Raw genomic sequence first — 14,274 nt, 5'->3', positions numbered from 1 at the left:
GGAAATGCAAATCAAAATCACAGTGAGATCATTCTGCTCCAGTTGGCATGTCTGTTGTCAAAAAGACAAAGCATATCAATTACTGTAAAGGGTGGGTGGAAAGGGGAAGCTTTTCACACAAGGTAAGAATGTGAATTAGTGTAGTCACTGTGTAAAGAGGATGAGACCCTTAAGATACCCAAAGTAGAGCTACCATACAAACCAGTGATCACTACTGGGTACATATCTGAAGGAAAAGCAGTAGGTGTTCTCAGGAGACCATCCCACCATGCTCCTTACAGAGCTGTCACAGTAACCAAGAGATGGAAGCAACCAGCCAATGGACAGAGGAAGTGTGGTGTGCATACACAGTAAAGTACTAGCCAGCCATAAAAGGAAACCCTGCCACTTGTATGAACACACATGAACCTGGTGACATTCTGCTAAGTGAAATAGGCCAGGCACAGAAAGACACGAATGAGTGTGCAATCAAAAAAATGTTCTCTACAGGAGCAGAGGGTTACCAGAGACTGGAGTGTTTGGCAGATATGGGGAAATGTCAGTCAGTCAAAAGATACTTGGGGACAGTGAGACAGGAGGGGTAGGCTCATGAGATATACTGCATGGATGGGGACTAATGACAGCATACTTGGGCTGGAGAGATGGCTTAGTGGTTAGGAGAGCATATTGCTCTGGCAGAAGACCCACATTCAGTTCCTAACATCCATATCAGGCAGCTCACAACCACCTCTAACTCCAGCACCAGGGGATCTGAAGCCCTCTTTTGACCTCCATGGGTACTACATTTATGTACACATACCTACACACATATACACATAATTTAAACATTAAAAAAATCCTGTATTTGGAGGAGCACGTGCCCAATAGATGGGTTGCCCCTGCCCCTCCCCTTTAAAAAAATATTGTACCGATGGGCTGGAGAGATGGTTCAGTCAGTTAAGAGCACTGACTGCTCTTGCAGAGGACCCGGGTTTGAATCCCACCACCCACAAAAAGGCTAACAACCATCTACAACTCCAGTTCTAGGGGATCTCATGCCATCTTCTGATCTCCACAGGCACTGCATGACATGGGTATACTTATACAAATGCAGGCAATACACTCATACACATAAAAATAATAAATGAGTTTTTTTTAGCCCTGCACTGAAAGATGCAAAGAGCAGCTGTTAAGGGTTTTCATAATAAAAATGACTGTGTGAGCCAGGTGTGGTGGCACGCACCTATAGTCCCAGCACTCAGAAGGCAGAGGCTGGTGGATCTGTGTGAGATTGGGGCCAGCCTGGTTTCCACAGTGAGTAGCAGGCCAGCTTGGGCTACAGGAAGACCCTTTCTCAAACAACAACCACCACCATAACAACAAAACTATGTGAGGTAACAGGTTAATTAGCTAGATTTAATGATTCTATAATAACTTACATCAAAGCATCATATTGTACTAGACAAATATATACAAAAACTTAAGTCACTCAATCCTCACAGCTTGAAAAATGGGCCATTTAATGTCTTTTCTATTAAAATGGCAAAATGTTCATATTCCTTTTAAAATAGTTTGATTTTTTAAATCTGAATTTATATTTATTTATGGGTAGGGGGATATTTATGTACCAAAGCTCAGATGTGAAGGTTAGAAGCAACTGAGTTGGTTCTCTCCTTCCACCATGTTGGTCCAAGGGACTAAACCCAAGCTATCAGGCTTAGCAACAAGAACCTTTATCCACTGTACTATCTTGCCAGCCCATGATTTCATATTCTTAGCATGTTACTCTTCCTCAGCAAAGACCCAACTTGTCAAGTCAGTGGCTAAAACAGGGATGTGACAGAGGGGCAGTTTCAATAGGAAGCACTACCACAGCCGAGCCTACTGACAGTCACACTACCCTTGTGGAAATGATCAAAGGGTCACAAGTAGATTTTTAGTTATTTGAGATTTGTTTTATTTTTATTTATGTGTGCATGTCTGTGTGTCTCTGCATAGACATGCAGGTACCTATGGAGGCCATAAGAGGGCACTGGATCCCTTGCACCTGGAATTAAGACAGTTGTGAGTCACTTGACATGGGTGCTAGGAACTGAACTTTAACCCTCTGCAAAAGTAGCAAATGATTTTAACCACTGAGCATCTCTCCAGTCCATCAAGCAGCTTTTAAAATAAGCATTTCTAGATTCTTCCAGCTGGTAAAATTGCACACTTCCATTTACTCCTAAATTTTTGTATTTCAAGACAGAAAGCAAAAGCAGCAATGCAGACCCCTGTTGATGCAGCTGAGGAAGGGGGAGCCTTGCTCAGGAGGGGACAGCTTCTTTCCTTACTCTGGAATATTCTGCATAAGTGACTGAAAGTCCCCTCTGGTCTGTGACTTGTGATGCATTCCTCTTGGTATTTCCCTCAGCTCCTTTTCCAGACATTTCTAGGATGTATAACCGATTAATTTCCAATTTCTAAAGAGAGTGCTGAGAGGTCCCAAGAATTCTCCAGGCTTATTTTGTCAGCTCTAAGGTGAAATGGAATTTAGATGAAAATCACTATTGCTGTCATGGGAAGCTATCTCATGGCTCCACAAATCAGAGGCTCCAAAAACACATTAAGACAACCGAGGCCTGCAGGACTCCTTGCCTGAGATTTAGTGGTTAAAACTTGGCAGAAGTGGTGTGTGATATGAATATGATTTGTCTCCCTTAAAACAGGCACTAGGACTTAGTCCCTGGTATTAAGGTACTGAAAGGAGGTGGATTGGATGGAGCCTTACGGAGTGATTAGATCTTGAAGCAGGTATGCTGTTCCGGGGAGTCTGGCACTCCCCTCAGCCTCACCCACGCCCCCTCCCTCCATCATGCTATGAAGCAGCAAGAGCCCCTCCCAGACACATTGCCCAGGCTTGAACTTCTCAGGCTCCAGAACTCTGAATCAACACAAACCTCTCTTCTGTATAAATTACCATTCTCAGAGATTCTGTCATAACAGGAAATGGACTAGGATAGTGGATAAAACAGTGAGATAACAAAAACAGAAAACACTGAGTGTAGGCAGAGTTCTAGAAGACACAAATGAAAGCCACAGCCCAATGGGACAGCTAGTTTATCAAATCACATGGTATATCTTTTATTAAGAGGTTAATAAAGGGGCTGGAGAGTAGTTAAGCACATTGGCTGCTCTTGCAGAGGACCTAGATTCAGTTCCTAGCACCCACATGGCAGTTCACCACTATCCAAAACTCCGGTTCCAGAGTATCTATCCAACACTCTCTTTTGACCTCCATGGGTATTGCATGCACAGGCGCATGTGTACATACATGCAGACAAAACACTCATATACACAAAATAAAAATATCAAAAAAATTTTAAGTTAAAAAAAATGTAGTTGATGGGTCATTTGTGTGAGTGCCTGTTATCTGGGAAGAAAATAAGAGCACAGACACTAGGGCCTCCAGCACAAGGCATCGAGCTGCCCACAACCATGCAGGAGTGCTTTATTATGACGTCCACCTCTGTAGACTGAGAGGCCTGAGATGCTGTTTATGAGGATAATTTCATATAGTTTTTTTCATAGCTAATTTCTATAAAGATGTAATCATTTAAAATACATAAGATCTCTATTCTTAATATTTTTGAAAACACTTCTGGATAATGTTTTGAAAATGAAGGGTTAAAAAATATATTTATCTATAAAGTCATCAGATACACAGGCACCAAGGATCCGAGTGCAAATGATTATGACTAGTAATAATTAGACACATACAGAGGTGGACGCATGCACCAACATCTCAGTAGCAAAAACAATGAGTCTTTCTGCAAGGAACAATATATTCTAAAATGAAATGGAGATCTTTTTTAAAGGGTGGCAAAAGCAATGAGTCTTTCTACAAGGAACAATATATTCCAAAATGTAATGGAGATCTTTTTATATGGTTAAAAACTCATTCAATTTTATGTGTTACAGGGCTTATACTGAATTCAATATTGTATAACTGTATTGATTAAAAAGCGAACCTAGAAATTTTATAGCTACTTTTGAAGGAGTCTTTGCTCTGAAAATTGTTATTGGGCATGTTAAAGCTGTAATGATATGCTTCTAAAAAAATAATATTAAAAAATGTAGGAAACAGCAAAAAATTATTTATCATCATTGTGTGTGGGTGTGCATGATGTGTGGGGGACAGACATGCCACAGTGCACATGTGGAGGTCAGAAGAGAACTTTGTGGAGTTGGTTCTGTCCTTCAACCTTTATGTGGATTTGGGGGATTGAATTCAGGTCACCAGGCTTGTGTGATAAATGCTGTTTACTCACTTAACCACCTTCCCAGACTCTCTCTCTCCCTCTCTCTGTCTCTTTTAAAGACAAAATCTGGGCTGGGTGTGGTAGCACATGCCTTTTATCCCAGTACTTGGGAGGCAGAAGCAAGTGGATCTTTGTGAATTCAAGGCCAGCCTGGTCTACATAGTGAGTTCCAGGACAGCTGGGGCTACAGGGAGACCCTGTCTCAAAAACATCAAAGTAAATAAATACAAAATTTTGCTATGTATCCCAGGCTGGCCTTACTCAGGTTCCTCTTGCCTCAACCTCCTAAGTGCTGGGATGACCCTTAGGAGGATCTTTTAAAAGATCCTTTAAAGGATCTTTTTATGAAACCATTACAAGGTCAACCTCAGGATGCCCACCAACCAGTTATTTTTTGATGATCATAGGATTCAAACTAACACCAAACACCCGCTCTCTGGCCCAACTCCTCACCTGGGCACCAGAAGTCCTGATCCACTGTCTTCTCCTTTGGGGTTTCAGGGTGCCCATTTTCTTCTGGAGAAGTGATGTCCTGAGAGATAGAGGGCGAGTGTCCTGTCCACCATGCCTGGTCCTCACTGCTCAAGGACACAAGGGCTCCTGGCTGGCAGGCCTGGCCCCTGGAAGCCTTTAGATGCTCCAGCTCCACCATGGAGTCCGCACTTCTGGCAGCACTCAGACACCTCATCCGAGACAGGGTGCTCACCTCCCACATCCTTTTCAAGCGGTCTGGGTCTGCCTTCCTCGGGGGGGATACCAGCTTCTCTTGTAAACTCTCAATCACTTTGGAAGGGCTTCTGAGCCTTTTCTCTGAGCCCATCACACATGGGGTCTTTTCCGTGAAATGGAACAGAGTAGACTTGACAGGTGGTTTTGTCTCCTCATCCTTCTCCTCAAAAGACTTGGGCTCTGAGGGGCTGAGCAGAGACTCAGGGCTGGTGGCCTGGCTGACAGGGAACCCATCCTTGCCTGAGCACATGGGAGCCTGGGGGGCCCTTTCTCCTACAAAGAGGGGACTCTCAGTCCAGCCACACTTTCTCCTGCCATAGAAGGTATTGGTGGTCACTGAGGGGCCACCTGAGGGTATTGAGCTGGGTGATGAGTCCTTCCTGGGGGACTCTGGGCTACAGGCACTTGCATTGGGTTCAGGATGCTGGCTCTGTCCCCCTCTCCTGGCACCTGGAAGGAGGGACTCCACAGCCACCTCAATGCCCAGGATCCTTTCTGCTCTCTCCTGCAGGGACTCATTTGGGGGGACTTCCATCACACTCACTACACCCAGAGGCTCGTCTGACTTAAAGGCCCTCTGCTCTTGTCCCAGTGTGAGCCACAAAGACCTCAAATCTGGCACTGAGAGGCCTTGATATTTGTTAACAAGGGACAGTGGGACCTCTGTGTCCCTCTCCTCCCCATTGTCCACCTTTGGAGGCATCTCTCCACCCAGCTGCACAGACCCTAAAGCATCACTGAGTTTGTTGAGTTTTTCACTTTCCTTCAGTTCCTTCAGATAGGATGGGGGCACTGCTTTTGTGTCACTTGGTCTAGAGGACACCTTCCTGTTCAGAAGACCTGGGCTGACAGCTCGCTCACACACCCCATTTACAACCTCCTGGCTTTGCTGCTCTGCCATCTGGCTTCCATCTGCATGCTGGACAGGATTGCCTCTGCGGTCCTCTGCCTGTGGGTAGCCAGGGGATCCAGGACTGGCACATGTGTGGCCAGGTTTTGGTTCCTCATGCCAACACTCTGACATGCTTCTAGGTCTTCTGGTCTGCAGCCCTGGGTCCTCTGGCACCTGTGCTGTTGAGTGCTGCTCTACTCTCCGTCCCTGGCTGGTTTCACCACAGCCCCAGGCGCTGGGCCTGGAGTCTGCACAGTCCTGCTGCCGCTCTTCCCCACTGTCTTCACTGCTGCCACCGCCCCTCGCATCATGGCTTTCTTCCTCTTCTTGAAGCTCCTTGTTAAAACTTTCTAATTGACTTATCAGATCCCAGGGCCTGCGGCTAACAGGTTTCAAGAGAAACTGACCAAACAGCTGTGTGCTGTTGCATAGGCCTGCTGTAGGCTCCCCCTTCACCACCTCTGGCTTGGGCTCAGGACTGGCCCCATGTCCAGAAACATCCACGCCAGACTTAGCTGAGCCTCCTTTTGGCACAGGTGCCTGGTTTATGGCTGAAGAAGTCCTTGAGAAAGCACTATTGTGAGATGGGCTGAGGGACATTTGACCTCTGAGGTGAGGTACACTGGGCTTCTGTTTTTGGTCACTGGATGCTAAGGCTGTATGCATGTGAGCTTTGGAGGTGGTGGAGTCTGGACATTTTGGGGTCAAGCCTGCATTGCTGCGCCCTCCTGGTTTTGTGGCAGGGAGGAGCTGCGAACTTGTCGAGTCTTCAGGGAGGCTGGTTTGTGTCTGCTGATCTCTGTACTGCTGGCTGGGCCATGAGCCAGAGGACTGGAGCGCCCTAGGTTTGGTGAGGTGGATGAATCTGAGGTTATTTGTTAGTTCGTCTTCTGGTTCTTCCAGATCTTGCTTTGGGAATTCTCTTCTCCAAGCCATGTTTCCCATGAGGGCCTGTAGCTCCAGGTCGGTGGAAGACATGCTCAGCAGACTCTGTTCTTCCAATGCTGTGCTCTTACCCGGGCCATGCATCTTATCAGTGCTCGGTTTCAAGTCATTGTTGTTCCTATCCGTATCTGGCAGATGTGAGTCAGATTTAACTGGGATGGAAACCAAACAAAATATAGTCTCATTTTTTTTCTTCGAACTTTTCTTGCTCTGAATCCCAGTTTCAAACTTTCTGAGCTTGGTGTGGGTGTGACAGGTACTCTCGCTCTGTGGGTATGGGAAAGGGGTGTGGCCTACCTGGTTAAGGTGACTGTCTCTAATATCAGTCGGCGGTCCTCTGACAACAGGTTGGTCAGTATGGCCAGAGAAGCTTCCATGTTCAATGTCCATGGGGCCATGTAACCACCTGGGGCTGGAATCAGCAAGGGCTCGGCCCCTCTCATTGCCTGACTGGGATATCAGGCCCTGGGGTGGTGAAAGGGCATTATCACACTGCCTTTTCCCATGAGCTAGCTGCTGGGTAGTGATGGGACCAGAGCTATAGGCTCTGTCATCAAGCTTTGCCTCTTCATACAAGTCTGGGGGCTGAGCTAGTTTGATATGTCGGATTCGGGGGTCATCAAAGGGGATGTACTGAACAGAACCCCCAGTGGCAGCTGCAGAAAGGGGGTGTGGAGGGACCCCTCTTGGTGGGGAGCCTAGCACTGCATCCAAGTGGCTGGTCGCAAGGGAGCCAGAAGGAAGTGGAGAGCTGGCCCCAGGTGTCTCGGGTAGAAGCTGCTGTGGACCCTGGCTGTTGACATGACTGGGCACAGGGTCTTCCAAGTAAGGGTTTGGAATGTGCTGGGGGGGTGACCTGTATGAAGGTGGAGGCACATACACTGGAGGCTCCAAGCCAGAGTCCAAGACACCCAACTCGTGTCTGGGATCATGACTTCTGGTCAGGTAGGAACTGTGTGACTCTGTGTGCTGGCGATCCTGAAAGCTACCATCTTCGCCACTCCTAGACTGTGGGTGGGAGCCATAAGATGGAGGCTTAAGGGGTTTCCCGAACTTAGGCCTGGGAAAAGGGCCTGAAGAGCCAGCCTTCTCAGGGTTCCTCGTGGGTTCTAAAGGTGGTGGGCAGCTGGGAGGGTATGGTGGTACTTTTGGGATACCTGGGAAGTTGCCATCATGTAGCAGAATGGGAATTTCTGTGAAATTCAAGCTCTCGGGGGAAAGAACCCGAGGCAAGGACTGGGACTTCTTTTTGCTATGAGAAGCTAGCATGTGCTCTCCTGGAACAAATGGGTACAGATCCTGAAACACCTTCTCTGCGTCACCATCGGACATCTGCCTCCCTAACTTCTTTGGCTGCTTCCAGCTTTCCAAGCTCACATGCTGCCACTTGGCAGGAGCCGGCATCCTCATCTCTTCTTCCCACACAACCTTCTTCATCACATGCTCTGTCCTTCCTGTGACTTCCCATGGGTCCTTCCTTATGTGGATGGGCAGACTGTGGGTTTGTGCCATCCTCCTGACTTCCAGGTCTTCCCGGTCCCCAGGACACAGCAAGTCACTAGCCTCTTGCCTTCCTCTTCTCCAACAGGCGTGGTCACTACCAGTCTGAGGCTGAGAGGACCATGCTAAGGCAGGCTGATTAAAAATCCTGCAAAATAGAGAGGCAGATGTTATGTGCTGCAAAAACACACCCATCTCTGCTTCAATGACTGGTACTCAAGACCAGACTTGGGTCACCACCTTTGAACATTTGGTACTCAGCTGGGCTTTGTGGTACACACCTTTTAGTTCCAGCACTAGGGAGGCAAAGGCAGGTGGATCTCTGTGAGTTTGAAGCCAGCCTGGTCTACAGAGTGAGTCCCAGACCAGCTGAGGCTACTGGGAGACCCTGTCTCAAAAAGACCAAAAAGAAAAAGAAAGAAAAGAAAAATTGGTGCTCAATCACAGCACTTTACCAACAATAAAGAAAACAAGTCCTGCCAGTCATGGGTGGAATACAGCCGTGTTTAGTCATCAAGGGCCAAGTGGGAGCAGCAGGAACACAAGGATGCTGGCTGTGGATGACACAAAACCTACAACTTCAAAGTGCCCAGAACAAAGGGGCACCCTGGAGCAGTGTTCTTCCTGAGTGGTCCTGGGCCACCAGCAGCACAGGCCTGACACAGCCCAGACCAGTGGACAGTCTCAGGGAGTGAGTTCTTCATGGCACTGATCTACAACAGGTGTCAGAGGCACTGAGATATACTGAGATATTCCTAAAACGCATACTGCCAGGGCCCATCCCCAGTCATGCTGAGCGAGACTGGATGGGGTGCTATATTTTGCACAGCTAAGTTCCAGATAGTGGTGCTGCTGAGTCCTTGAACTTTAACTTTGCTGGTGACTGCACACTTGAATCCAAAATCCCAGTGCCCATAGTATTCTAGATGCACTCTGTTAGAATCTGAGACCTCGAGGGTGGCTCTAGAATGCCTACAGGTTCCTCTAGGGGCTCCCAGTTTGCAGCCCAGGGAATCTGGCAGAGTACCCATACCACTCTGATGAGAATCACCAGGCAGACTGTTAAACAGTCATGTGCTACTGCATAACGATGTTTCAGGCAATGACAGACTGCATACAACAGAGTAAGGAACCCTACTAGCCAGTGACATAGGTATGGTAACACCATGCAACTCATTAACTTGTGTGTTTGTGGTGATGCTGATGTAAACATGTTTACTGGCTGACAGTCACACAAAAGTATAGCACATGCAATTATGTAGACATGATACCTGAGAATAAATGACCATATTATTTAATTACTTTACTGTTAAAGTGTGCTTCTGGGCCTCTGGATTATGCTGGTGGCAGCTTCAGCATTTTGGATTTAGCTGATCTTTTGACTAATCAAGAGGCCATGTCCAGTGACTGACCTCTACTAGATTTGCACAATGCTCAAATCACCTAATTAAGTGGCTCATGTCATGCAAATTTTAGCAAGACCCCCCCCCCGCCCCTCTATGAAAGCTCAGACTCACTAGGTCTGGCTCTGACCCAGGCATCTGTATTTTTAACTAATATTCTATGGAATTCTTTTTTCTTCTTCCACTTTTTCTGTGTGTGTGTTGCTGTGTCTATATTTGAATGTATACTTGCACATGTAGGGGTATGTGTGTACATGCATGTGGAGGTGCAAAGTCAATGTTGAGAATGATCTTCAATCGGTCTTCTGTCTTATTCAGCGAGGGAGAGTCTCTCAGTCAAACCCAGATCTCACAGATATGGTAAATTTCCCTAGCCAGCTAGCTCCGGGGAGTCTTAGTCTCAGCCTTCCAAGGCTGAATTACAGGCTGCCTGACCCACCTGGCATTTACATGAGTGCTGAGGAGCAATTTCTCATGCTTGTAAGGCAAGTGCTTTAATAGCTAAGCCATCTCCCGACCCCTGCAAGGGGTTCTTCTCCTCTGGACAATTCAGGAACTACTGCTAGGGCAGACCCTGAGATGGGAGTGAGGGGTTCTCACTGCATATTAGAATTCCCTTGGAAGTCTTTAAAAACTATCAATGCTCAAGGCCCAGCTCCAGATGTGTGGATTTGATTGGTCTACGGAGGAGTCCAACACCAGTATATTTCAAATTTCCCCACATGATTTCAGGCTGCATTCAGGGGTTAGAGCACAGCTCTGATGCAACCCATCAGAGTGTCAGGACAGCACTGCTATGCTGTGAGGATATTAAAATGCTCTCTACCTAAGACCAGAGAACCAGGACTAAAAGTGGTTCCTGCAAGAAACTCAGGGGACTCAGCTGCTCCAATTAGCTATGGGCCAAGCAGAAGGTTTCAACTCTAAAATCACTGATTTTTAAAAAAAAATAAATTAAAAAAATATACTTATTGTTGAAAATGAAGGTTGGAAGAACATATAAAAGTACCAAAGTCAAGCACTACTGGTAATCTTTCTAGAAGCAGTCACTTTAACATATAGCTTCCAGTCTGTGTGTGAGGATGTGGGTTTTCACATAGCCTAGCATTTTCTTGGTATGATTTATATGCAGCTTTGAGTTACAAACAGCAGGTGGTGCTGGGTCAGTGGGTACTATCTGCCAGATTCATACCAAGTGCTTCTGGTACCTTCTTTCACCTAAGCTAAATGGAGGAATGACCGCTAATGCTAATTTACAAAGGAGGAAACTGAGACACAGAAATAACTTGCTTAATACTAACATTTATCAGACAGTTACACTACACCACACATAATGTCAAGCATGCCAAATGAGCTATTTCATTTGAAGTTTACCACCACCATCATATTTGACCTCTTTGACAGGTAAGGAAACCAAGACACCTAAAGTTTAAAAAACTGTCCCAAATTACACCATCATTAAGAATGTGGAAAAGAGGGCTAGGCATGGCATCCCAGCACTTGGGAGGCCGAGGCAGGCAGATCTCTGTGAGTTCAAGGCCAGCCTGGTCTACGTAGTGAGTTCCAGGACAGCTGGGGCTACAGGGACACCCTGCCTCAAAAAAAAAAAAGAACGTGGAAAAGAATTTTAACTAGAGAAATGTACAACAGAAAGCCTCTCAACTGACCACTGCTGTTTATTTTTATTCAATATTATTGTTGGAGGCTTATGAAAAAAAATTTATCAGTCTTTTTGAGACAGTATCTCCCTTTAGCCCCAGCTGGCATGGAACTCGCCATATAATCTAGGCTGGCCTCGATTTCAAAGATCTGCCTGACTCTGCCTCAAGAGTGCTGGGACTAAAGACATGAGCCACCATGCCTGACTGTTTTGATTATTTTTGTTTGTTTCTTGATGCAAGGTCTCCAGTAGTCCAGGCTGACTTTGAATTCCTGATCTTCCTGCTTCTACCTCCCAAGAGCTGGGCTGAAGTGTGTGCTACCAAATTTGCAGTCACTGTATTTTACCTTCCATTCTAAGGTAAAATCCTTCCAGTGTTTAATTGTGGTCGACAAATAGCATCTCATAATCTATGCATGATCTGAGCACTGGATCAATGTAGAACATTTACGTAGATTCTTTCCTAACACACACTGGGAAATGGTTTTCCCACTAACACTTAATGCAAGTCTCAGCTGATTGAGAGTAAATCCTTAGAAAAGGAAGAAGTAGATAGATAGTAGATGTCAAGTCAGCCTTAGATAAGCCAGTCCAATTACAGACCCACATGGAGTGTGGAGAACAGCCTGGGTGTAGAACCTGTTCATGCCTACTTACAATCATTTTCTTCCTTACTAAGCAAAATTAACTTATTATTTTCACTTGCACTCCCCTGATTACTAAAGTCAATTTTTTTCCATTAAACTACATTCTCTGATTTCAAAGAATTTCTCCCACATGGGCCACTTTTTGGATATTTATAAGTCATGAGGGCCTGCGGAGGGTGCAAAAGTCACCAGTCCTGTGTGACCATGACACATAAAGGCCTGAGCCTAGAATGGCCAGAGCATAGCTGCTGTGCAAGGAGCCACTGGTAAAATCTGACATTTTGATAATTATTACTATTCTTTTGGAGCTACTTATTTGCCTCAAAAAGTGAAATCAGCTTCCAAATCACTGAAAAGGCAGCCACTTGCTGCAAAGATGAATTATGGGTAGAAAATACTCTGTTTTTGGAGGGCAAGCATGTGCCCCTGAGCAGTCTATGTGCTTTGAGTGTGGTGCTCAGAGCAGGCTGTCAGCACTGGGCATGTGTGTGGGGACCTAAAGGCCCTACCTTGCATAGGTCTGAATGGAAGTTACTAGGGGCGCGGCCTGGCTTGCTTTGAAAGTCTGACTAATACTTCCGCACTGCTGAGGAGCACATGATCAGCGTATGACCATCCTTAAGATACACCCTCATGGGGGGAGGGGGGATTTCCAGGTGCCTTTATAAGTTCTGTAACACCTGCAATAGATGAGTCCCTGCTTGACTAGGCTCCCTGTTGTGACTGAGCGTTCCCAGTATTGGGGGTGGCGTGGGCTGGCGAACGGCATGCTTACTCATCCCCAATCATCACTGCCTGGGGGTTGCTGGTTCAAACCCCCAGCAACTGGCACCCAACGTGGGGCTCCAAGGAAGGTGAAAAGAAGAAAAGAAAGAAGAAAGAAGAAAAACGGATTGGGGCCAATCGGAAGTTTGGGGTAAGCAAGACCTGGAAAGATGGGTAACGCAACTTTTAAGCCTGAGGACCCAGCGCTTAAAGAGCTGAGAGATATGCTTAAAAGCAGGGGATTGGATTTGTCAAATCTGGTAGCTCAAAAGGTTTGGGCAGAGGTGATTCATTTAGCTCCCTGGCTACTTGGGGCCTAATGCTTTTACTGGGGATCATGAGAAGAGTTTGAGGAAGAATGCAGAAATACAACAGAAGTGAAACCAAAAGCAGCCAAAGTAACAAGCAGCACCTCAGGCATGCCCTGGCCAGCTTCAGAGCCCCCCAGGAACCATGAAAACAGGACCCATGGATGCCTTTTTCAGAAGGGTGGGGTGGAGCAGAGTGCACAGGTCAGCAGCAAAAGCCTCCCACCCTACCTGCCTTGAAATAACTCGTGCACACATGCTGCCCCACGCCCAGTGACTGGTGGGAGTCAGGGGCTCACGTGAAAGCCGGGCGGGAGACCGCCCCCTGGCCAGTGACCGGCTGCTGCCAGGTGCATTTGTGGAAAAATAAATAAATAAATAAATAAATAAATAAAATTTTAAAAACCACATTTGGCAGTGTGCTGCGACCGGTGGGTTGGCTGGGAAGGCCCGGCTGGGGAAGGTGGCTTGGGGGGAGGGGCCCATCCCATGCATTCTGCAGGCGGCTGGGGATCCACCCCACCCCCGAATGTTACAGCCCTGCCGGCAGCAGCACTTGCCGAATCCTGGGGCGGAGGGAGCCCTTAGTAAAAGCCTATAATGTTTTCACTGATGGAGGCAGATTTGGAGCTGCAGTGGTAGTATTCCCCGGGGGCAGATGAGAAACCAAAAATATACGTCCACACTTGTGATGGGTCAGCTCAGTTCAAGGAACTCATGGCCATTGCTTTCTGACAGTATTCAGACTCGTACGCTACTTAAAGAGAGAGAAGCCCCTATTTTCTTACAGCATCTTAGGGAGCACCAAGGATTGCCTGGGCTTTTATCCCAAGGCAATGCAGGCAGACAAGATGGCTTATTGTGTACAGGTACCACTTCTGAAACAGCCAGGGGTGAGCCCCAGGGGACTCAAGCCCAATTCCTATGGCAAACAGATGTCACACACTATGCTCCTTTTGGAAAGCTTAAGTATATTTTTGTGTCCATCGACACATTCTCACATGCCTGTTGGGCTACTGCTCATACAGGAGAGAAGTCTAAACATGCTCAGTCTCATTTTCTCCAGTGCTTTGCTACATTGGGATTGCCCCCAAGGAATTAAAACTGATAATGGACCATGTTCTGTGAGTAAAAATTTACAAGAC

The 14,274-nt window shown here is 46.7% G+C and overlaps 1 protein-coding gene across 2 annotated transcripts in view; it reads right to left on the bottom strand.

The window, feature by feature from the left end:
- Positions 1–14,274, bottom strand: part of Jcad (junctional cadherin 5 associated) — a 103,294-nt gene that overhangs the window by 12,317 nt on the left and 76,703 nt on the right. For both annotated transcript variants that reach the window (XM_008850526.2, XM_008850525.3), the window contains exon 3: positions 4,734–8,494. In XM_008850526.2, the coding sequence (XP_008848748.1) occupies positions 4,734–8,494 (3,761 nt within the window). The remainder of the gene's footprint in view (positions 1–4,733; positions 8,495–14,274) is intronic.

The sequence above is a fragment of the Nannospalax galili genome, unplaced genomic scaffold (assembly GCF_000622305.1).
Source record: "Nannospalax galili isolate Female #2095 unplaced genomic scaffold, S.galili_v1.0 scaffold43, whole genome shotgun sequence".
In the NCBI taxonomy this organism is placed as follows: domain Eukaryota; kingdom Metazoa; phylum Chordata; class Mammalia; order Rodentia; family Spalacidae; genus Nannospalax; species Nannospalax galili.
This window is presented reverse-complemented; position numbering and strand designations above follow the sequence as displayed.